The sequence below is a fragment of the Capra hircus genome, chromosome 6, assembly GCF_001704415.2.
Source record: "Capra hircus breed San Clemente chromosome 6, ASM170441v1, whole genome shotgun sequence".
NCBI lineage: Eukaryota > Metazoa > Chordata > Mammalia > Artiodactyla > Bovidae > Capra > Capra hircus.
Genome location: NC_030813.1, coordinates 72,949,713 through 72,974,582, shown reverse-complemented (window position 1 = coordinate 72,974,582; position 24,870 = coordinate 72,949,713). Strand labels below are relative to the sequence as shown.

The 24,870-nt window shown below is 37.9% G+C and overlaps 1 protein-coding gene and 2 pseudogenes across 1 annotated transcript in view; 1 reads left to right on the top strand and 2 right to left on the bottom strand.

Annotated features, from left to right (window-relative positions):
- POLR2B (RNA polymerase II subunit B) overlaps window positions 1-24,870 on the bottom strand; it is a 49,484-nt gene that overhangs the window by 23,963 nt on the left and 651 nt on the right. Inside the window, exons 2-10 of the mRNA XM_005681646.3 lie at window positions 22,027-22,099; window positions 18,195-18,345; window positions 12,841-12,953; window positions 12,495-12,714; window positions 11,985-12,143; window positions 4,384-4,548; window positions 2,454-2,650; window positions 2,184-2,303; window positions 1,244-1,430 (exon numbers count right to left, since the gene is read on the bottom strand). Coding sequence (XP_005681703.1) covers window positions 1,244-1,430; window positions 2,184-2,303; window positions 2,454-2,650; window positions 4,384-4,548; window positions 11,985-12,143; window positions 12,495-12,714; window positions 12,841-12,953; window positions 18,195-18,345; window positions 22,027-22,099 — 1,385 coding nt within the window. The remainder of the gene's footprint in view (window positions 1-1,243; window positions 1,431-2,183; window positions 2,304-2,453; window positions 2,651-4,383; window positions 4,549-11,984; window positions 12,144-12,494; window positions 12,715-12,840; window positions 12,954-18,194; window positions 18,346-22,026; window positions 22,100-24,870) is intronic.
- LOC102188125 lies at window positions 13,721-15,885 on the top strand (annotated as a pseudogene).
- LOC106502184 lies at window positions 22,611-24,804 on the bottom strand (annotated as a pseudogene).

Sequence of the window (24,870 nt, the reverse complement as noted above, 5' to 3'; positions counted from 1 at the left end):
CCCACATACATGTGCCCTTTTCTCCCTCTGTCCCTTTTTTCAGGATATTAAGAAATTTTCTCCAGTTTTCCTATGAGCTATTGGTTCTACCCTCCTCCAAGGCTTGGGCTAATTTCTCTACTACCCTTCAAGACCCAGCTCACGTGCCACCTCCTAAAGAAAACACTTCTGTTCACACTCTCAGGCAGTGCTATATGCCTTTCTCCAGCATCCCCATGGAGCAAGCATGCATAGCTCTCATTTAATACTCCCTGTACCATGCTGTAATATCTGTTTACATCTGAGTACAGACTGTAAGCTACTGAAAATCAGGGATCATGTTTCACTCATTTTTTGCAGATCCAATGTGTGACAGAGCTCTTGGCATATCTTAAAACCCAGGAACTGAACTCAACTGGCAGGATGGCATTTATCATAATTCAGCTCAAGGCACAGCGAGATATACAAGGACAAATGTTTCCTCTAATAGATGGTGAGCTCCTTGAAGGCTGGAATCAACCTGTGAACCCAGCATCACAAATATCAACTAGAGTCAACAAATCCTTACTAAACTAAAAGAAACTAGAAATTTAACTGGGTTATGAACATCCTTCCATAATTCTTAAGATATTTAGACTTCCAGGAATCAGGAGGTTCAAGCTGGTGTCTGAATGCCAAATTAATCAGGTGATACTGGTGTAGGCTTTTTTTTTTTTTTTTTAAAAAGCAAATGAGGGGGAGATCCCTTCCATAAATCTAAACATGTACATGGTAAATTTTAAATCTCATATGAAAACTAATTACAAAAAATAAATAAAAACACCTGGTGAGACATTTTTGTAAAATGCTTCCTCCGTTAATTATTCTGAGAGTACCTACTGTAATCATTGTACATAAAACAGGGCAACAGATAGAAATCAGTGTTAGAAGTATTACATTACACAAAATAATTTATTCCTTGGCTATCAGTTTCTAATATGGAATTTTTAAGACAAAAATTTCATGAACATAGACTGTTTCACCTCCTAAGAACCTATGTAAATTTATTAAATATCTTGATGAGAGTCAAAACTTTAAAATCTCTTAGTAATGCTAACAGCTAACTTAAGAAAATTTTCACTTTCATAATTCAAAAGCCTCCAAGTACTTTTATATCTGACCAAGACACAAAAAAAGGGAAAACAACTTACATTCAATAAATGAAGATTTTATTAGTTTTGTAAAGTTTTCTTACCAAACCTGTAGTCACAGCTGACACCCTTACCTGAGATACTCCAGCTCTGGCTTGATGAGCTTTCTTTTGGTCACCCCAGTTTCCAGTAGCTAAAGAATATTTTAGGCCATCAGATATAATCCTTGTTTTAATTGCCAATTCCAAGTTAAAATCCTTTCCACGATCAATGAACTTCTGGGCATAGATCCGTACTTCTTTAAGCAAATTCTTAAACATTCTGCCAATAAAATGTTTTAAACATGTCAATGTCTGTAATATGAATTCTAACAAGGACACTGTTGCCCACAAGGAGGTGAAAAGTGGTTGAGGGTTATTCTTTTTTATATAAAAAGCACAGATGTACATACAGTACAAAAACATACACAAGCAAAGCAGTAAGGGAAAAAATAGTCGAAAGAGGCTCCTTAGTGGGGTGGTACCAAAACAAGGTTGAAAAACACTAACATACAACACAATAAATCACAGAACATGCACAAAACATTGCTAATATCACTTTTGTGCTAAACTGTCTACATAATTTTTACAAATAAGTTTTTCCAATTATAGAAGTAGTATATGTTCATTATAGAAAATATAAAAACATATTAAGAATAAAATAAAAATCACATATAACCTTAATTCTGACACAACCACTGCTTCTTCTCTAGCTTTTGTGTTTTTATAAACTGCAAAGCAAAGCTAATAAAAATTCCAATATCAGCACTCAGAAAGTCAATCAATAATTGGGCTTTCTCAAATGCTTTGCCATGGTAGAGAGGAATAAAGAAAATGTAAACAAGTGATAAACGTCCCCACAATCTTGAAATTCTAATATGAAACAGAACTAAACTACACAACTGGCAAAGAATGTAGCACACTTCACATGCACCCATTATGCATGCCAAGATAGTTTCTTAGCACTTCCATGTGCCATAACCAATCTAAAGTGAAATTTATCTGCTTTTAACAGTATCATTCTATAATTTCTTACCCTCTAAATAAGAATGCAAGTAGTGGTCCAGCAAGGTCCAATCTTTTGTTTCCATAGTGATCTCTGTCATCTAATTCTCTTCTACCCAAAGCTGCTAGCAGCAACCTATGAACCATGTACCTTTAAAAAAAGAAAGAGAAAGCACATGGTTTTGGCTTTCCTTTTTTTTAAACATATATTAAAAACATCAATTTTGACATTTTCAGCTTTAAGAAAAACCATCTCAACCACATCTTGGCAAAGAACTTAAAATAAAGAAATCTGACGTACCCCAAGAAATAAGCTTTCTTGGTCTCACAAAAATCACTGACGCCAACATGAGGGAGCATTTCCTTCTGTAATACTTCCTTGGCATATTTAATTCTTTTCTCTTTGGTAACACCAGGCTTTGCCCCTCTTGAACCAATGAAATTTAGTGCAACATTCTGTTCTTGGATGACAAAAGCTTCATCGAGTGATGGTTTAACCTATCCATTCATTAAAATAAAATTATTTTTTAATTCATTATCTTTAAGATAAGGCAACTGTCAATTTATAATATGTTAAATATCCCTATGAACACCTAACTAAATATTCAAATATTTTTAGAAATTCAAGGAAACACAACATCCTAGAACTTAAAAACACCTTATTGACCTAGGGAACTCTGAAAAAAATGATCAGCATGGACAATCATACTTTCCAGAAAAATACAAATAATTCCATTATAACAGAGCACAGTCGGTTTGAGTATTGTTTTACATTTTAATAAACAATAGCTTAAGAAAAGTTCCTTTCAAATATCTAAAATCAATTTAGAGAAGTTTAACACCCAAACTAAGCTCAAATGAATAAATGTGGCATAATGTTGTCAGCCTTGGTTTAAGAGGTTTATCCTTTCTTTTAACTATCTAAATAATTATCTTTAAGTATTAAGGGGAAAAAAAGCATAACTACTGCCAAAAGCTTAGAGTAAAATCTAAACAGAATCCATTTTGTCATGCAATCATATCAATAAATACTCTAGTAACTAAAATATACTTCACTTTCTAACTTTGTGACCAATGTTTAGACTATATTTTACTTTATTTCTCTGTAGTCTTAAAGACTTTGGATAATTCAGGACAACTTTAAGAATATCAAGTACTCCTTAGACAAGGATGATTGACGAGGAAATGCATATTTATCTAGACTCAACAAACCTTCCCATGAAAGTAGTAACTTTACAGTGGAGGAACCTAATAGCTGCCACTGTGAAATTAACTTTTCCAATGATGGGACAAAATGACATCACGTGACTTCTGATGTAATGACCTGGGAAGCACACATTATGATCTCTAGATTTGTCCTGCCAAGAAATGGCGTAAAATGAGGAAATATCAGAAAAATCCAAGTTGAAGGATATTCTATAAAATAAATGGCCTACCCACTCCAAAAACTTCAGTGTTATGAAACAACAGAAAGAGACAGGGGAAGATTAAAAGACATTAAGCAAACATTAAAAACAACATGTAACAGATGACTGACTGGATTTTGAACCAGGAAAAAAATGCCGTTAAGGACATTATCAATATCTTTGGCAAAAACTTGAGTAAGGTCTCCAGGTTAACAGTATATACAACACCAAAATACCAGTTTTAAAAACTGCACTATGATTATGTGAGTAAATATCCTGATTCTTATGAAATATACACTGAAGTATTTAGGAATAAAGGGGCATGATGCCTAAAACTCACTTTCAAATGATCCAGAAAAAAACAATGTATATATAGAGATAAAAAGAATCTTAAAACAAATGTGGCAAAAGTAACTGCTGCTAAATACAGGCACAGACTATATAAGAGTTATTTGTAACTTTTCTGTAACTTTGAAATGTTTTAAAAAAAAAGTTTTGTTTTTTTTTTAAAAGATATCAACTCTTTTCCCCTTACTAAACTGCATCAGACTAGTGTGTCTTTATGATTTTCCTTATTATTATTTCTTCCTTTCTGCTGTCAATGAACTCTGGCTGCCTCTAGTTTTCAGGTCAATTTTACATAGCATTGTCAGGAAAAGAAGTCAAGGTAGGGCTGAAGGCTTTTGCTATATAGTAAACAGAACGAGGTTTACAACAGCTAAATTGATCTTCAGAGCAGCTTTCTTTTGTGTTTTAGGATTAACAACAGTCAGTAACTTCAAATCTCTTGAAAAACACTATGAATACATTTTGCTTGCACATTACCATTTCCATCATCTCTGGATCTTCAAAATCATAAATAATATGCTCTAAAATATCTCTGTCAGACACAAAACCTAATGCTCTAAACACAATAATGATGGGAACTTCTTGCTTGATATACGGTAGGGTTGCCACAATACGTTGACCAATAGCACTCTTCTTTGCACCCTAGGAAAAAAAATCATGAGAATATGAGAATACAGAGATTACAGCCATATATAAACATCGTAAGAACCATTTCATATAAATGTCCATTGTATGTATTTCAAAAAAAGTCTGCCTCTCATACTCTAAGGAATGTCCTATGGCTGCTTTTCAAAAACCACTGCAACAGGTTTACTTATTTGATGGACAGGCTGGTCATTCAGAGCTGGAGAATTTCCATTCTCTACTCTCTGTTTGCCAAGATTCTCTAGAATACCTCAAGACTGTATCTGGAAACTCTGACCGCAAAAGAATATAAACAGACTACCCTTCATCCTTTCCCCCAACCAAAAAAATTAGGAAGTCTGGAAGAAATAGATGAAGGGAAGATAAGAGAGACAACAGACAGGCAAATGTGGGAAAAAGCTAAGAACAGAATGAAAAATAAACAGAGTTGGTCGGTGAGATATCTCCAAATATTAATGATTATTCAATATTAAAAAAGTCTCTTTCATATAGGCTTCTCTTTTACAATTTCTCTCTTCAATTGCACACAGAAATGAAATAAGTCACTAGCCTTCACTGGCATACAAAGACCTGGTTTCTCAATTTTAATCAAATTTCTTTCCTTTACTATCAAACTCTACCTTCTCTTGGCCTCATGATCCTATATTATCATGGTCCATTTAATAACTGTTTGTTGTATTCCTCCTACTTCAGGCCTCCTTCCTTAGAAACCTTACTTCATCTCATGAGTGTTCAGTAACAACTTTCACAACTGATATCTAAATCTTCATCCTGGTCTTTTTCCTGTATCCACAATCCTCACAGCTCCAACTGCCATTCGGTTGTTTCAACAATTATTCCACCTCTTTCATCATAGACCTTTTTCAGAATATGCAAAACATTTTAAAAGAATGCCTACACCATGTACTGCTGGCATCACTACATTCTGTCTAAAAATCAATTCTTGGAAGTCCTCTATTTTATCTTGAACCTCAGGATAGAACAATACAATCTTTTTTTTTTCATGGCTGCCTGTAGACTATTGATACTCATAACCACAGTGTTTCCACTTCAGGCAGACAGACTAGTCTTCTTTTGGGGCACACATGCTTGAGGAGCTTAATAAGGTACAGGGAATTCAATGGCTGAGAATACTAATTTCAGTCTCTTTGTCAGCAAGCCTCAAGACCCAAGGCAAGTAAGTAATTAAACTCCATTTCCTAATTTGTAAAGTTAAGAGAGGTGAGGGAAGGTTTCAGACTGTTATAAAATAGCTACTGTGGGCACTAGTAGGCGAAACAGTGAAGCCCTGGGCAATGATTATACAAAGCTTGGTTGATGCAAAGAGTTGTGAGATACCAAGTGTCCCACACTTGGCCAGATTTGATTACAGAGCACGGCAAAAGTATACGGAGTATGGGAATGGGCAGGTGGCTACACCTTTAAGCCACAACTTCCAAGTTGACACAATCACTATGAACAACTATCTGTGAATTTAAAAAAGTTAAAAACACTACATAGAGGGAGTTGCCTGCTAGTCCAGTGGTTAGGACTTAGCCCTTTCACTGCTGAGGCCAGGGTTCAATCCCTGGTTAGGGAACTAAGATCTTGCAAGTCACATGGCACAGTCAGAAAAAGCAGGAGCAAAATCCCCTAAAAATAACTATACAGAAATATACATGTAAATTGAAATGTCAACAAAATAAAGACCATAAACCTAAACTGTTCATTTCATTCCCTTTAAAATGTTATCCTTTTATTTCATGATTATAAGACAAAGCCCTTATGTTTTTGCTTAGCGATTTTCAACTCTGGCTTTGCATGAGAATATTCCAGGGAATTAAATACAACAACATGGGCCCCCAAGCCCCATTCCTCAATTGATTAAATGAAAATTCTGGAAAGAACCATAGGATCTCTAGTCATCCTCATATTATATCAAACTTTATCACTAAGTCTAGATGATTTTCCTTTCTCTGCCTCTGATTAATTGATTTTGGCCATAGCTTCCATGACAATCTCCCTAATATACTGTGTTCCTATTACTTCTGCCCTCCATAATCTAGGCCAACACTTATCAATTAAGAATCCACATCACAATCACCTGGGGATCTTTCTCAAACACTTGTAGCTGGGCTCCATTCTACCCCCAGTCACAAGAAACAACCATTTTAATTCTTTAAAACACTTATTCTACATGGGATTTTCAACTTGAAGCCCTTAAACCTCTATGTTCAAGTTCTTCTTTATAAAACATCAATGTGACATTACACTCTGCAGAAGTGTTTATAAGAGCACAAGACTGGAAACCTAAACATCCATCACAAGTTCAGTTCAGTTCAGTCGCTCAGTTGTGTCCGACTCTGCGACCCCATGAACCACAGCACGCCAAGCCTCCCTGTCCATCACAAGGGAATGGCTCAATAAATTACACTACATCCATACATGGAGTGTCACATCTCAGAAATAATGAAAAACTGCTGATCTAAACTTGTTTTTAAAAGATACCAGCAAGGTGCAAACATTGTTTTTGAATTAAGACTATTTCTGAATGGACTCATGAGAAATTATCAAAAGTAGCTGCTTCTGAAGGAAGAAACTGGAGGTCAAAGGAAGACTACTTTTTGTACGTTTCTGAACCACTTTAATGTGCATACATGACTTACATTAAAAATTTTAACAAATAAAAATATACATGAAATTAGTTACAACAAATTTCCAGGGGAACCATGAAAATTAAATCAAGTAACCTAAGTAACATAGTTGGCACAGAGCTATAGTCAAGAAATGCTATTGTTAGATTACATTATCGTATGTAACATGCCTATGTTGGGTGGCTTCTAAGATGGCACTCAATGATCCCGGCCTCTATTACTGCCTTCTGCAGTTCCCCTGGAGAAGAGACTGGATGTGCTGAATTGCACCTAACAAAACGAACATGGCAAAAATGACAGGATGTCGCTTTCAAGGCTAAGGCATAAAAGATGGCAATTTCCATCTTGTTCATATGCTCTATGGCTCTGCTCAATTACTCTGACAAACAAGCTGCCATGTTGTTAGGGGCTATACGGAGGGGCACCACGTGGCAAGGAACTGAATCTTGCCAATCACCACAAAAATAAGCCTTACAATGACTGTGGCCCAAAAACCTTGATGGCAGCCTTGTGACCAGTTAGTTCAGTTCAGGCGCTCAGTCGTGTCCGACTCTTTGCGACCCCATGAATTGCAGCACGCCAGGCCTCCCTGTCCCTGTCCATCACCAACTCTCGGAGTTCACTCAGACTCACGTCCATCGAGTCCGTGATGTCATCCAGCCATCTCATCCTCGGTCGTTCCCTTCTCCTCCTGCCCCCAATCCCTCCCTGCATCAGAGTCTTTTCCAGTGAGTCAACTCTTCTCATGAGGTGGCCAAAATTCTGGAGTTTCAGCTTTAGCATCAGTCCATCCAAAGAAATCCCAGCTTGATCTCCTTCAGAATGGACTGGTTGGATCTCCTTGCAGTCCAAGGGACTCTCAAGAGTCTTCTCCAACACCACACTTCAAAAGCATCAATTCTTCTGCGCTTAGCCTTCTTCAGAGTCCAACTCTCACATCCATACATGACCACTGGAAAAACCATAGCCTTGACTAGACAGACCTTAGTCGGCAAAGTTATGTCTCTGCTTTTGAATATGCTATCTAGATTGGTCGTAACTTTCCTTCCAAGGAGTAAGCGTCTTTTAATTTCATGGCTGCAGTCACCATCTGCAGGGATTTTGGAGCCAAAAAAAATTAAGTCTGACACCATTTCCCCAACTATTTGCCATGAAGTGATGGGACTAGATGCCATGATCTTCGTTTTCTGAATGTTGAGCTTTAAGCCAACTTTTTCACTCTCCTCTTTCACTTTCATCAAGAGGCTTTTTAGCTCCTCTTCACTTTCTGCCATAAGGGTGGTGTCATCTGCATATCTGAGGTTACTGATATTTCTCCCAGCAATCTTCATTTCAGCTTGTGTTTCTTCCAGTCCAGCGTTTCTCATGATGTACTCTGCATAGAAGTTAAATAAGCAGGGTGACAATATACAGCCTTGATGAACTCCTTTTCCTATTTGGAATCAGTCTGTTGTTCCATGTCCAGTTCTAACTGTTGCTTCCTGACCTGCATACAGATTTCTCAAGAGGCAGGTCAGGTGGTCTGGTATTCCCATCTCTTTCAGAATTTTCCACAGTGTATTGTGATCCACACAGTCAAAGGCTTTGGCATAGTCAATAAAGCACAAATAGATGTTTTTCTGGAACTCTACTGCTTTTTCCATGATCCAGTGGATTTTGGCAATTTGACCTCTGGTTCCTCTGCCTTTTCTAAAACCAGCTTGAACATCAGGGAGTTCACAGTTCACGTATTGCTGAAGTCTGGCTTGGAGAATTTTGAGCATTACTTTACTAGCATGTGAGATGAGTGTGCAATTGTGCCATAGTTTGAGCATTCTTTGGCATTGCCTTTCTTTGGGATTGGAATGAAAACTGACCTTTTCCAGTCCTGTGGCCACTGCTGAGTTTTCCACTGGCATATTGAGTGCAGCACTTTCACAGCATCATCTTTCAGGATTTGAAACAGCTCAACTGGAATTTCATCACCTCCACTAGCTTTGTTCGTAGTGATGTTTTCTAAGGCCCACCTGACTTCACATTCCAGGATGTCTGGCTCTAGATGAGTGATCACACCATCGTGATTATTTGAGTCATGAAGATCTTTTTTATACAGTTTTTCTGTGTATTCTTGCCACCTCTTCTTAATATCTTCTGCTTCTGTTAGGTCCAGACCATTTCTGTCCTTTATCAAGCCCATCTTTGTATGAAATGTTCCCTTGGTATCTCTAATTTTCTTGAAGAGATCTCTAGTCTTTCCCATTCCGTTGTTTTCCTCTATTTCTCTGCATTGATCCCTGAACAAGGCTTTCTTTCTTCTTGCTATTCTTTGGAACTCTGCATTCAGATGCTTATATCTTTCCTTTTCTCCTTTGCTTTTTGCTTCTCTTCTTTTCACAGCTATTTGTAAGGCCGCCCCAGACAGCCATTTTGCTTTTTTGCATTTCTTTTCTATGGGGATGGTCTTGATCCCTGTCTCCTGTACAGTGTCACAAACCTCATTCCATAGTTCATCAGGCACTCTATCAGATCTAGGCCCTTATATCTATTTCTCACTTCCACTGTATAATCATAAGGGATTTGATTTAGGTCATACCTAAATGGTCTAGCGGTTTTCCCTACTTTCTTCAATTTAAGTCTGAATTTGGCAATAAGGAGTTCATGATCTGAGCCACAGTCAGCTCCCGGTCTTGTTTTTGCTGACTGCATAGAGCTTCTCCATCTTTGGCTGCAAAGAATATAATCAATCTGATTTCGGTGTTGACCATCTGGTGATGTCCATGTGTAGAGTCTTCTCTTGTGTTGTTGGAAGAGAGTGTTTGCTATGACCAGTGCATTTTCTTGGCAAAACTCTATTAGTCTTTGCCCTGCTTCATTCCGTATTCCAAGGCCAAATTTGCCTGTTACTCTAGGTGTTTCTTGCCTTCCTACTTTTGCATTGCAGTCCCCTATAATGAAAAGGACATCTTTTTTGGATGTTAGTTCTAAAAGGTCTTGTAGATCTTCATAGAACCGTTCAACTTCAGCTTCTTCAGCATTACTGGGTGGGGCACAGACTTGGATTACGGTGATATTGAATGGTTTGCCTTGGAAACGAACAGATCATTCTGTCATTTCTGAGACTGCATCCAAGTACTGCATTTCGGACTCTTTTGTTGACCATGATGGCTACTCCATTTCTTCTGAGGGATTCCTGCCTGCCATAGTAGATAGAATGGTCATCTGAGTTAAATTCACCCATTCCAGTCCATTTTAGTTCGCTGATTCCTAGAATCTCTAAGTTCACTCTTGCCATCTCGTTTGACCACTTCCAATTTGCCTTGATTCATGTACCTGACATTTCAGGTTCCTATGCAATATTGTTCTTTACAGCATCGGACTTTGTTTCTATCACCAGTCACATCCACAGCTGGGTACTGTTTTTGCTTTGGCTCCATCCCTTCTTTCTTTCTGGAGTTATTTCTCCACTGTTCTCCAGTAGCATATTGTACACCTACTGACCTGGGACCCAGCTAACCTACATCCAGAAACTGTGACATGGTAAATGTTGCTACTGGAGTAATTTGTTACACAGCAATAAGTATTAATAAATAACAAAGTTGGATCATGGAAAAAGGAAGAGAGTTCCAGAAAAACATCTATTTCTGCTTTATTGACTATGCCAAAGCCTTTGACTGTTGTGGTCAACAATAAACTGTGGAAAATTCTGAAAGAGATGGGAATACCAGACCACCGGACCTTCCTCTTGAGAAACCTGTATACAGGTCAGGAAGCAACAGTTAGAACTGGACATGGAACAACAGACTGGTTCCAAATAGGAAAAGGAGTACATCAAGGCTGTATATTGTCACCCTGCTTATTTAACTTATATGCAGAGTACATCATGAGAAATGCTGGACTGGAAGCACAAGCTGGAATCAAGATTGCCGGGAGAAATAGCAATCACCTCAGATATGTAGATGACACCACCCTTATGGCAGAGAGTGAAGAGGAACTCAAAAGCCTCTTGATGAAAGTGAAAGAGGAGAGTGCGAAAGTTGGCTTAAAGCTCAACATTCAGAAAACGAAGATCATGGCATCCGGTCCCATCACTTCATGGCAAACAGATGGGGAAACAGTGTCAGACTTTATTTTTTTTGGCTCCAAAATCCCTGCAGATGGTGACTGCAGCCATGAAATTAAAAGACATTTACTCTTTGGAAGGAAAGTTATGACCAACCTAGACAGCATATTCAAAAGCAGAGACATTAGTCAAGGCTGTGGTTTTTCCAGTGGTCATGTATGGCTGTGAGAGTTGGGCTGTGAAGAAAGCTGAGCGCCGAAGAATTGATGCTTTTGAACTGTGGTGTTGGAGAAGACTCTTGAGAGTCCCTTGGACTGCAAGGAGATCCAACCCATCCATCCTAAAGGAGATCAGTCCTGGGTGTTCTTTGGAAGGAATGATGCTGAAGCTGAAACTCCAATACTTTGGCCACCTCATGTGAAGAGTTGATTCATTGGAAAAGACCCTGATGCTGGGAGGGATTGAGGGCAGGAGAAGGGGACGACAGAGGATGAGATGACTGGATAGCATCACCGACTCGATGGACATGAGTTTCAGTGAACTCCAGGAGTTGGTGATGGACAGGGAGGCCTGGCGTGCTACAATTCATGGGGTCACAACTAGTCGGACACAACTGAGCTACTGAACTGAACTGAAAGTGCCTTTCATACAACACTGATAATATGTTCCAGAAAAACTTTTTGACAAAGCATGCAGCCTGGTTACTTAAAGAACTAGATCAAAAGGAATAAACCCAAACAATATCATGTAATATTCCATACCTGTCCTCCTCTTGCCAGCATGCTAACCCAGATAGTGCTGGTGGGTCGAGAAGAATTCTCCAGACATGATCTACACTCTCCTGTGTAGGCATATTTGGAATCCTTTTTGGCAAACACATAGACTGTGTTTGTTGCCATTTTCTCTTGAGCAATCAGAACCTACATGGACAATAAAAGTTATAGCCATAAAATACACAAGGTCTTTGAATTAGAACAGTGAAAGCTGCATCTTAATTTAATCTGACTGTACAAGCTCACTGAAATAACAATTCTTAAACTTTACATATTCCATTTTGCATAAACACTTAACTGAAACATATTAAGCTCAAACTGATAAAATTTCTAGTGTATATTATATATAACTAAAGAAAGTTTTGGTTTAATATAAATTCCACTGTCACCTCCCTAAGAATTCAACTGCTACTTCCAGATTATTACACAAAGTTTATTTTTTAATTTCAACTTTCATGAGCTTAATGATGTTATTTTTTATAAATAATGCCATTATACCTTTTCTGATCCATTAATAATGAAGTAGCCACCAGGATCCAAGGGGCATTCATTTAACTCACAAAGATCACGATCAGTTAAGCCATTCAATAGGCAGTAAGTTGAACGCAACATAATTGGAATTTTTCCTATAAAAGTTTTCTGATGCTGCGTCTGAAGTTGTTCTTCACCTTCTTTAATGACTGTTTTTGTTATGTCAACATAAAGTGGAGCAGAGTACCTTTGAAAATAAAAGTAGATCACAAGTTAATAGTAAGGTATTTGCTAAAACTCTCAACTGGCCAAAATTTTATTTTCTGAATTTTATTTCAAAATTAGCTACTGAAAAAGAAACATGGTTTCTTACGTGAGATTTCTTAATCTGGCCTCATTTGGCATCATTGGTGATGGAGCACCATCTCTTTCCCAATGGGTGGGCTTGGACAGGTAAATCTGCTCAAACTTCAGCAAATATCTTGGCTAAAATGAAACAAAAAACCATGGAAAAAAGTAAATAATTTTTTCCATAAAAGATTTAATGATTCAGTTTTAATCAACATTAACATTTTGAGTAGAAACAGCTCTACTCTAGAAAATGCCAAAGTTAATCCACTTTATTAAAATGGTGACTCTCCACAGTTACTGTCCATATTCCATAGACATCAGGTTTTATACTTCATCACTCTCTTAAGGTGGAAGACAAAAAGAGACTGTAAAGACTAAGCATATATCATATGCTCTGCTCCTACGTCACTTCAGTCGTGTCCGACTCTGTGTGACCCCATAGACAGCAGCACACCAGACTCCCCCGTCCCTGGGATTCTCCAGGCAAGAACACTGGAGTGGGTTGCCATTTCCTTCTCCAATGCGTGAAAGTGAAAAGTGAAAGTGAAGTCACTCAGTCGTGTCCGACTCTTCGAGACCCCATGGACTGCAGCCTACCAGGCTCCTCCATCCATGGGATTTTCCAGGCAAGAGTACTGGAGTGGGGTGCCACTGCCTTCTCCTCATATGCTCTGAATTCACATCTAACAACTAAAATGGATTTGCATTAACGATCTGTACAGCTGTTTCATGTGCCCTCTCCTTAGCTGAGGTTACGTTAACAAAGTTACCGGAAAACAAAGAAAAGATACATTCATACAATTAGAAAGGTGTTCTAAACTAATCAACAGGACATGGGAAAAAGTAAACCTAACTCTTCAATTAAACATAACAGAAGATGTCAGCACCAGTCGCAGGGCAAAATGGAAGCACTGATTTTGGAACTCTTCCTGTATACTGGTCAAAGCCATCCTTATTCTGGACAATGAAGGAGATCAAGTTTTTGCCACGTACAATGACACCTATACCAGCATCAAGAAGCAAAAGGCCTTTGAGAAGAATATTTTCAACAAGACCCTTAGGATTGACAGTGAAGCTGCCCTTTTAGAAAGCCTGAAAGTGGTATACAAAAGCTGTATCAATCTCTATTTCTGTATGATTGGCAGCTCCTATAAAAATGAACTGAAGTTCATGGCTGTTTTGAACTGCTTCTTCAACTAATCAAGACAGATGCTGAGGGAAAATGTAGAAAAGCAAGCTCTACTGGTGAATATTCTTCCCGGCTATGGAAGAAATCACAGATGTAGGGGTGATCCGAGACAGTAATTCCCATAAAGTTGTACTCCCGGTAGCATTAAGGAGCAGATCAAATATCAGGTGCTGCAGTCAGCCAAAGAAAACATCCAGCAGTCACTCCAGTGAAGACCACCATTCCTGGCTTTTCAGTCAGTTCAGTTCAGTCACGTCCAACTCTTTGCGACCCTATGAACTGCAGCATGCCAGGCCTCCCTGTCCATCACCAACTCCCAGAGTCCACCCAAACCCATGTCTGTCAAGTCGGTGATGCCATCCAACCATCTCATCCTCTGTTGTCCCCTTCTCCTCCTGCCCTCAATCTTTCCCAGCATCAGGGTCTTTTCCAATGAGTCAGCGCATGAGGTGGCCACAGTATTGGAGTTTCAGCTTCAACATCAGCCCTTTCAATAAATGAACACCCAGGACTGATCTCCTTTAGGATGGACGGGTTGGATCTCCTTGCAGTCCAAGGGACTCTCAAGAGTCTTCTCCAACACCACAGTTCAAAAGCATCAATTCTTCGGCGCTCAGCTTTCTTTATAATCCAACTCACACATCCATACATGACCACTGGAAAAACCACAGCCTTGACTAGATGGACCTTTGTTGGCAAAGTAATGTCTCTGCTTTTTAATATACTGTCTAGGTTGGTCATAACTTTTCTTCCAAGGAGTAAACATCTTTTAATTTCATGGCTGCAGTCACCATCTGCGGTGATTTTGGAGCCCAGAAAAATAAAGTCAGCCACTGTTTCCACTGTTTCCCCATCTATTTGCCATGAAGTGATGGGACCGGATGCCGTGATCTCAGTTTTCTCAATGTTGAGCCGGCTCTTCACTTCCTTAAAAAATCCAAGAAGAGCTCCTGGGTGACTTCTCATCCAGACCCCCAAGTGATGCTTGCAGGATCATCTTGAGGTCACAGAGACTGAGACTCCATCTTGTCTGCAGGTGCCCCACACTCACCCCAACCTGTACACGCTTGCCCTTCCTTCTCACTCCTCTCTGTCAGTACTGGAAGGAAAGCTCTGAGCACATCGGACACGGGGCAGGGGAAGCACTCTCCTTCTTTGACTGGATCGTGCTCCCACGCTCTTCTACAGCCTATATTTTCTCCTCTACTTCTGTGCTTCTGTGCCCTGTGGTGCAACTACACTTCAAAGCAGGAGAAGGAACGTGCTGAGGGTTTTCCTCCTTTTGTCTTTACACAGCCTTCATCCCAACAGCAAGGGAGGGAGAGAGAATTCTTTTGTATAGAATAAGTGGGGGTGGGGAGTGGCATTTCAAGTCTCAGTATTTTCCCCTATTTCTTCTTACTGCCCAGACCTCTAGTCTTGAAAAAAATACTGGGAACATAGGAAGGGACAGCATGGAAACAGTGATTTAAATTTTATCGAAGAGGGTCTATAAAATTCTGTATTTCAAACACAGCTGAATTTTCTTTTTACCCTGATCCTGGCTTACAGCTTCAAAACTGCTGTGGTCTGTGTTTGTTGTAGGAATGTCCATCTCTGTGTCTGATACCTTAACTCTCCACCTTCACTACCATCACATCTCCACCTGACTTGTCCTCTCTGTGCCCTGGAGAAAAGACAGTCCCTGAATTAAAACTCTACTTGAGTCTTGGGAAAAAGAGTTTCTGCTCAGAACTGGAGACAGGGTGGAATTTAGGACTTGGACCTCTGGGCTCTCTTAGTCCCCTTCTCTCTTCTCTCCCCAACAGGCATTTCAATTCTCTGCCTTCGGTCTGTGAACTCTGCTGCTTAACACTGTCCTCTTCTGCCCCAACCTAATCCAGGCACCACCCATCCCGAGGTCAGTGAAAGAGCTGCCTTTCTTCAGAAAACCTTTGGGATTAGAATTTCCCCAGGAAGATGAAGGATGGAACGCTCATTGTTGGGTTTCATCTCTCCTTTTGACCCAAAACTTCCCACAAAAATGTCTCAAGAAACCTTCCGAAACTTAGCATTCTGCCCCATTCACTAACTGCCAATTCCCATGGGCAGATAACTGGGAATCCTTGAGGGGGCATTTCTGTGTAAGAGATGTATGGAATCAGTATGATAGCCACCTTCTTTCAATACTGTGTGCAAAGAGGAATAAAAAAGAAACAACAACAACAGAAAATCGTAATTACTATTCTACATAAAGAAATGAGAATTTCCAACCATGGCTGACTATAGCTTATTTCACAGTTAAAAAAAAAAAAAAAGAAAAGAGAAAGAAAAATTTTTTAATTAAATATATGCTACCCAATAAAACAAGATCCAAGAGAACTTTCCAGAGTTAAATGGATACGGAATTTCTCTCTAAATCAAACCTCAGAAAAGGAAAAGATGGAACTAAGCAGATCACTAAAGGAAAATTGTGAATACCCAAGTTCCCCAAGCTGGAGTAGGCAAAGAGCAAAAAGAACTACTGTTGATAATGAAACAAAAGGAATTCAGCCATCCAACTACTCATTTCCACTATCACCTTAGTTTAGGACATTATTATCTGAAATTAAAGCTATTTCAAAATTTGTATCTGACTCCAGTCTCTTGCCATTCCAAGTAAACACCATCTCCAAAGCAACCTTTTTAAATAACACTTTAATACATTCTTTGACAGTCTTTCCACAATTTCCCATGACAGCCAATGACATCCAAGCATGTGACAACCTAGTTCCATCTTATCTTCCACTATCAAAAAGAGATCAAGTCAAAAACAATACACTGACTACGGTGGTGCCTCCATTCCAACCACAAGCCAAATTCATGAAGTATCTCTTGCTGAAATGATTAAATATCTTTTCTCTACTAAGACAAATGCCCTTTACGGTCAGCTTAAGTCCCTCCCATCTTTTTCACTAAGCTCTGATACCAAAGCTTGCGAGATCTCTTCCTTCCATAGTACTTATTTTGGAATTCTGAATATGCTATATTGTCGTCTCTCGTTTTGAAAAGACCATATAGAAAAAAATGCCATACATTAAAAAAAAAAGACATTTTATACCCATTTTTCCAACACCGTGCCAGAAAGAGTCAATTATTTTTGTTCTCAAGAGCAAAGTCTATGCAGTTCCACCTAAAATGAGAATAATACACCAGCCCTTATGAGATAAGCTACGGAAAAGAGGGACTGATCTGGCAGGAAATAATAATCTTTCCCTCTGTCTACTTCTACTTCTTTTCTACCTCATTTTGGTTTTTAGTTTTCCCTGTCCCTCAAGACCGATCAAGCTGCCTCTCTACTCAAAAACTAGGAACATGGAATTCCCTGGTGGCTTAGTGGCTAGGATTCTGGGCTTTTGCTGCCATGGCCTAGGTTTGATCCCTGGTGGGGGAAATTGAGATTCCCCCAAACCATGCAGCAATAAATAGTGCTTTAAAAAAAAAAAACTGGGGTGGGAAGAAAGTTCATGAGGGAGGGAAATATGTATACCTATGGCTGATTTATGTTGCTGTATGGCAGAAACCAACAACATTGTAAAGCGATTATCCTCCAATTAAAAATAAATAAATTAAGAAAAAAAAAACTAGGGACAGTCATTGTTTTCGACTACATACACACTTCTTTACAATCACTCACTTAAAACTAGATTCTAAAATGATAGCCCTGCTATGATTTTAACAATGCTGAAAACATGCACATGTTTAAAAAAAAAAAAGACTACAAACTAATTTAGAAAAATTAAAAGAGCTGATATATTTGGGTGACTTTCCCTTACCTCTTATGTTGATATAACAATGTATTTCATGCAACAAATAATCAAGGCAGAGGTTCTTCACCTACTTTTTCTTTCAATTACTTATACTTGGAAAAACAAAAGGAGGATTTTCTGAAGTAATATAACTATTTCTGGCTTGCTTCTCTCAGTAGCTCATCGTATCTCTTGAGATTCCTCTTCCTGACTATTAAATACCTACTATCTGAATAGGAATTAGTAGTTCTGCATTACTTGGCAAAAATGCATCTCTCCATTAGTAAGACTAAATCAGGAGCTGATAGAAACTGTTGTAAGTACACTACAGAAAGTACACCTTTAAGCCAGGTGAGAAAAGGACTGAAATTTCAAATCAATACCCTTATTTATGTTACTTTATTAAAATAACCATCTTACCGGTTCTTCAACTTCTCCACTAGCATGCTGAGCTTCAGCTTGTAGGTCTATAGGTGGAGCATCTTCCACAATTCTTTGAACAGACATCTGAATAAACTCATCAAAAGAATCCAGCTGTTGTCTCACCAAACCTTTCTCATCAAAATAGGAACTGGGAAAATATGAGTTTACAATCAGTTACAACTCACTGATGTTTTCTAGCATATTTCCCCATTTTCACTATCATTAAATTCAACAAATATTAATCATAAAATAGAAATCACTCTGTACCCATCACTATATAAAATACTATCATGTATCTAAAAAGGCGATGAGACTAGGAACACTTTCTTTGTCGAACTTATTGTGAAGTCTGTGGAAATGAGACTTATACTTGTGGGTAGAATTACTAAAACACAACGTAAGAATTATAAGGAAGCCCTAACTTAAAAATATCCCTTATAAACTTTATCCAATCTCTTTGAAACATTTCTTGAAACTAAAGAAAATGTATAGTCAAAGAGAAAAACATTAACAGGGATGGGCCATGAGAATATTACGCTAAGAGAAATAAATAAGAGAAAAACAGATAGCACATGATTTCACTCATACATGGAATCTTAAAAAAAAAAAAAAAGGAAAAAAACCCAAACCCAAAACAACAGACAAACAAAAGAAAAAAAACTCACAGACATAGAGAACAGATAAGAGGTTACCAGAGAGAGAAGGCGGTTAGTTTTACAGGTGAAATGGGTGATGGGGGTAAAATGTAAGGTGATACAAATGATGGATGATAACTAGACTCTGGCGTTGATCCCTCTGTGGTATATTCAGATGTTGAACTATAATGCTGTACACCTGAAACTTACATAACAAAAAAAAAAGCATGGAAAAAAAAGATAAAAATAAGAACTTTAATTTTAATAAGAAAAAAGATGATGGTGTCAATGACTAAAATACAGCATGTTAAGAATTTCAATTTTAGGTTAAAGATTATCCTATTCTGTATATGTTAAAGGTAATATGAGGCAAAGTCATTTAAGTGAAAATACTCAGCAAATGACTGATTATTAAAAATGGAGCAAGGTTGAGAGATCAGAGCTAGTGGTATAGACACAAAAATCAAACAGTGAAAGCCCTAATGAAGGACAGAGGCTCAAAAAGAAACAACTTATTATTTGCAAGAAGACTCTTTCCCCTTACCACCACACAAGAAGAGCTGCATAGCTGGACCTAGCTTCTAGCCCCTTTTGCTTATTAACTAGCTCCCTCATCTCACACCAACTTTCTGAGCGCCATGCATAGCCCAACAAACCATCAGCTTCCCGTTTCCACATCAGGAGATCATCTCACAGGTTGCTGGCCAGCCTACAGATTGGCTGGCTTTGGGTCCCACCCTGATTCAGTCACCCATGGCTACCTATATCAGAAGTTCTCTATGGCAGAGAACAGAGTAATAATCACCCGTATATAAGGTACAGCTTCAAGAATGATGGAGGCAGACACGTCCTTGGTGGTCCAGTGGCTAAGACTCCATGCTCCCAATGCAGGGGGCTAGTTTTGATCCCCCATCAGGGCACTAGGTCCCACATGCCACAACTAAGAGTTCATGGGCCAAAATTAAAAATTCCCGCCTGCCACAACTAAGACCTGGTACAGCCAAATAAATAAATAAAAGTAAATAAATATTTATAGAATGGTGAAGGTAACTTCCTTCAGTAGAGACTGTGAGCTAACAGGAAAGAAATTTCTCACAACCATTTGGGTCAGCCATTGGTATATAAGAGACACATGAAAGGCACTAGCTGTAAAGTAAACAACAGTTTTTATGGACAATTTACAATTAAAAATCTTTTAAAAAACTAAGGACAAGTTTCATCCTCCCAGGAAGCTGAACCATAGCTACTTTTCCCCAAATCATCAGAACAGTACCTCATTAGAATGCCACCCTTTAAACACCTAAACTATAGTTCTTATTTATGAATAGTTATTATTTTGAATAGTTCTTATTTATGGTATCTACTACTATGATGGGGTTCCCTGAATTCCCAGATTCAGTTGTAAAGAATTCGCCTGCCAATGCAAGAGATGTCGGTTCCTTCCCTTGATCAAAAAGATACTCTGGAGAAGAAATGGCAACCCACTCCAGTATTCTTGCCTGGGAAATCTCATGTACAGAAGGAACCTGGCAGGCTATAGTCCATGGGATCACAAAAGAGTCAGACACAGTGACTAAATAGTAACTACCATGACTGATGTATAAGAAGTCATCTTACTAAACTCACTATGATATTAAGTATTATCACATTCACAATGCCTGGGAAAGATCACTTGATATCAAATAGTGGAAAAACAAAACATCATCTCACCATAGTTAAAGTACCTATAATCAATTAAAATGTAAAAATCAGACAACATTTTATTCTGTAAGAAACGTTAAATGCAAGGACTTGTCAAATAGTATATTTAATCCTTCAGTAATTTGCCACATAAGTTGAAAACTATTTTTTTGGCTAAGATCAAAACATTCTTTCTCCCTGGCAATCACCAAATACAGGCACCTTCCAAACATCTAGCTGGTTACTGTTTCCTAGTAAAAATGTCTCTTGGTGTTTAATACTAAAAATCATAGAAGATGTAAATGTCTCAGTATGAAGTTTATAGTCCACGTTTAATAGGAAAAACAAATACATACTTACATCCCATAAACTCAATACATTTTTAACAAAACAATCTTCAGCAAAGCTTCAGTTTTACTCCAAACACAACTAGCAGAATCCAGAAGCATGTATTCTTCAAAAGGGAAGAGGCTGAGGCATCATCATATTACTATATATAAAGCAACTGTCACTTTGGTAAGAGAGGAGAATTGTAGCACTTTACATCCTAACATAGCAAGAAGTGACTTAACTACTTAAAAGTTATTTTTCTTACCTATATGTAAGGCTTCTTGCTCAGTTTTATTAACAGCTTAATTACACTTAGACTTGGATGGGAATGTGGGTTGAAATACAACCTGTTATGACTTTATCCATTTAAAACAGTGAGAAAATCAAGGAATCAAATTAACAGCACCAGTAATGTAACAAACAGGCAACATACGCCATCTGATATAATGCACTGAGAGCAGAACATCATTGTTACCAAAAGTAATCATCCAACTATGGGCATCAGACAAATCCAAACTGAGGGGCAGTCTAAAAAGTAATTAGCCTGTATTCTTCAAAAATGTCAAGGTCAAAAAACAAGTGAGGCCATGGGATGCTTTGAAGAGATAGCGGGTTTCAGAACCAAAAAACAAAAAAAAGAGGAAGACTAAGGAATGGTCCTAGGTTATAGGAGACAAAAGAATAAGTCATGAAAACTAAATATAATATATGATCCTATGTTGGATCCAGGATCAGAAAATTTTTGTTTTGTTCCAAACAACTTTAGTGGGACACCAGCAAAATCTGGGTAAGGTCTCTAGGTTAAATAAGATTACTGTATTAATTAATTTCCTTATTTTAATAACTTAGATTATGACTATATGAAAGAATATTCCTACGTAAGTCACTAAGTCTCAAATATTTCAGAAAAAAAACGCAGATAGATAAAGAATAAGGCAAAGAAAACAAAGCATAATGTTAACCTTACAGAATCTAGGTGAAGTATAGACATGAATTCTTGCATAATTTTTCTATAAATCAAAATACCTTACAAGTTAAAGTTAGATACTTAAATAAATAACAAGCCAGCACTCATGAAGCCTATTCACATAAAACATCTAATTTTCAAGCAAAGAATAAGCAGGAAATCATTGTATGCTTTACAGTGCCTTTTAAAACTTTTTCAGTTTGGTCTAAAACATTACCTAATTACAATCCAGCAAGCTTCTTGCCATAAATCTGGGGTGATTTCATCATCATCTTCATCATATTGCATATCTACAAAAAAAAAAAAATCATTCTCACTTGCAATAAATACTACTAGTTCACATCTCACTCCTATCATGTGAGGTAGCAGAAACACATTTATACTGAACAAAAAACTGCTTTACCCCGTTTCTGTAAAATCTCAATCATTACTTGAATTGTAATGAAATAATGTATGTATGTACGTACACATGAGTCTATGTCACATAGATATTCTCCCAATTCACAAAGAGGTCTCATGAGAAAGGTTCAGTACAAGTCATAGTCATAGGAATTTATAACTGTTCCATCCTCTCCAGAAAGCTCATGTAACTCTTATTAACAGCTAAATATATTATAATAACTAACAGCTAGCTCACAGTCCTCTGATCCAAAGTCAGAGATTAGGCTAAGAGGCAGGAGTCAGCAAAGGATTCCAACAGCTGGGCAATATGTTAAGGTGCAGTGTCTATTACAGCAACACTTCATACATGGACAGGGATGACAGCCTATATTTTCCAAAGATGGCCACATGTATCTTCCATTTTACATGTTCTTTTATAAAGTGATTTTAACACTCCTACCATCAAGATATAAGGGTGGGGGAGGCTGGTCTATGCTTCTTCCCCTTGATTCTAGATGGGTTTTTGAATCTCCCACAACTAAGAGAATACAGTTGAACCAATGTTACACAATTTTAGAAGCTTTAGATCAGGAAAAGCAACCCAATTCCACCTTGTTTGCTGAAATACTTACATTTGGACCTGTGACTAAGAAGCCCTATTACTCTAAGGCTAGTATACTTAGGTGAGAAAACCTAAACAGAGAAGCCACTCAGAGATGTTCCATTCATCAATCCTAGTCCTTGAATTTTCCTAGGCTAGATGCCAGATGCACTGAACGCAGAGTGTGAGTAAACACTCCAGATCACAATCCCCAGCTGTCAATATTCAGCCTTTGTGTCTGCCAACCACTGGCATCAGTCAACAGTCAAGCCATTCCTACTATGCTCTGCCCAAATTCCTAGCCCACTTAATTCATGAACATGTTAAATAATTTCTAAGCACCCAAATTTTGGGGTAGTCATACAGCAATAGTCATGTGTGCAATGGGGCATTTGAAAAATCAGTGTGCATTGGTCCTAATATTAGTCTCGTCTTTTTTTTTTTTTAATTTTTTTCCAAGTGTGGGTTTATTATGAATTATGAAGATTTCTACATTATTTGTTACATACAATAAAGCAATGCTTAAAGTAAAACTTTCACATTTAAAGTTTTATTTTAAAGATATTTTTATTTATTTTTTAAATAAAACATTTTTATTTTAAAAAGATATTTTTTAATGTAAACATGTAAAAGCCACCAAAAAAGTTGATTATATCTTGCAGTGAAGGTTTATCCTTAAATATTTACATTTCAAATGCTGTTTAGAAAAGATTTAAAAATTGGCTAAAAATCATTTGCAATTGGCAATGATTAAAATATCCTTGTCTCTGAAAGAGCATACTAATGGCACATAATGAATTTACTGTCACAAGCACTTAACAGTTTAACGGGTATGTAACTTTATCAGTATACAAAATGGTCTTAGATGGTCAGTGCAGTTGTTCTGGAGTGATCACTGTAACAGGAAAAGGCCACTTCACCAAAAACAGAACATCGACTTTCAAAAGGTCTTTTCAAACAGTCTCCTTCTTTTCAAAGAGTTTTCAGCTCAGGAGAGAAGAACAGCATTTAATTACTGCATCCCTTGCATATGGAATGTATGACAGACTATACCAGGTCATCGAAAGGAACTGCAATCTGCAGGATAATACAGCCAGTCCCTTCTCATGCCACCAAAGAGCAGCGCACAGGGTGAGCACGAAACACAAAAGCATAACTGTTGCAAGCAATCTCATTGTTTCAAACATTTTCTTCAGTTGTTTCACGTGTCCCATTAAAAAGCATGTACTGGCTAAGGCAGCAGTATTTCCAAAGGTATAAAACACTGCAAAAAGCTTTATGCCTCCAGGGAGACACAGCAATCCAGTTCCAAGGATGAAGAAGAAGATGCCACTGACGAAACATATGGCAAACCACTTCAGCCTGGTGTTGAAACTAAGGGATGAGGCACCAAGGATCTGTAGGGTCAGGCCCTGTTCCTCCTTGTCCTGGCGGGGTAAAAAAACTAAGGTATCTAAATCGGCTTAGAGATTTCTAGTTTTGATGACACACTAGATGTTATTATCACAGGCACACAGGAGAAGCTAATAAAGCTGGAAAAGGAGCCGTAATAATGAAGTTAGTTTTATATTTATTGATCATTTATCCCTTTTAACATTTTTTATGTCTTCTAGCTTGTGAGAAACAAGAATATATCACCTACTAAAAAATTAAGCTAAGATTTTTGGGGGAATTTTTTTTCAAATAGAAGAAAAAGAATACAATGATACTAATAAATTTCTAGATGCAAGATAAAAATGGGACACAAGTTTAAACAGCAGACCTTAAGTTTCTGCTTCTATTTTCTCCATGAAGTAAGTGAAGGAACGGAAGAGTGAGGGGCAACCAGGAGGTTGGGAGCTAGAAGAAAATGAACTCTGAAAAAGGAGTTGTGGAGAATAGAAGAGGGAGCATTAAAAATATACAATGAAAATACACTACTCATGACTAAGATTTCTACACGTAAAAAGAAAAAAAGACATAGCGTTCCTGTTCAGTAAAATGCATACCATCGAGAACTGCATATAGCAACATGAAGGAATACCAAACTAGATCAAACCCTGCCCCCCCCCGCCACACACACACACACACACCCGCCAC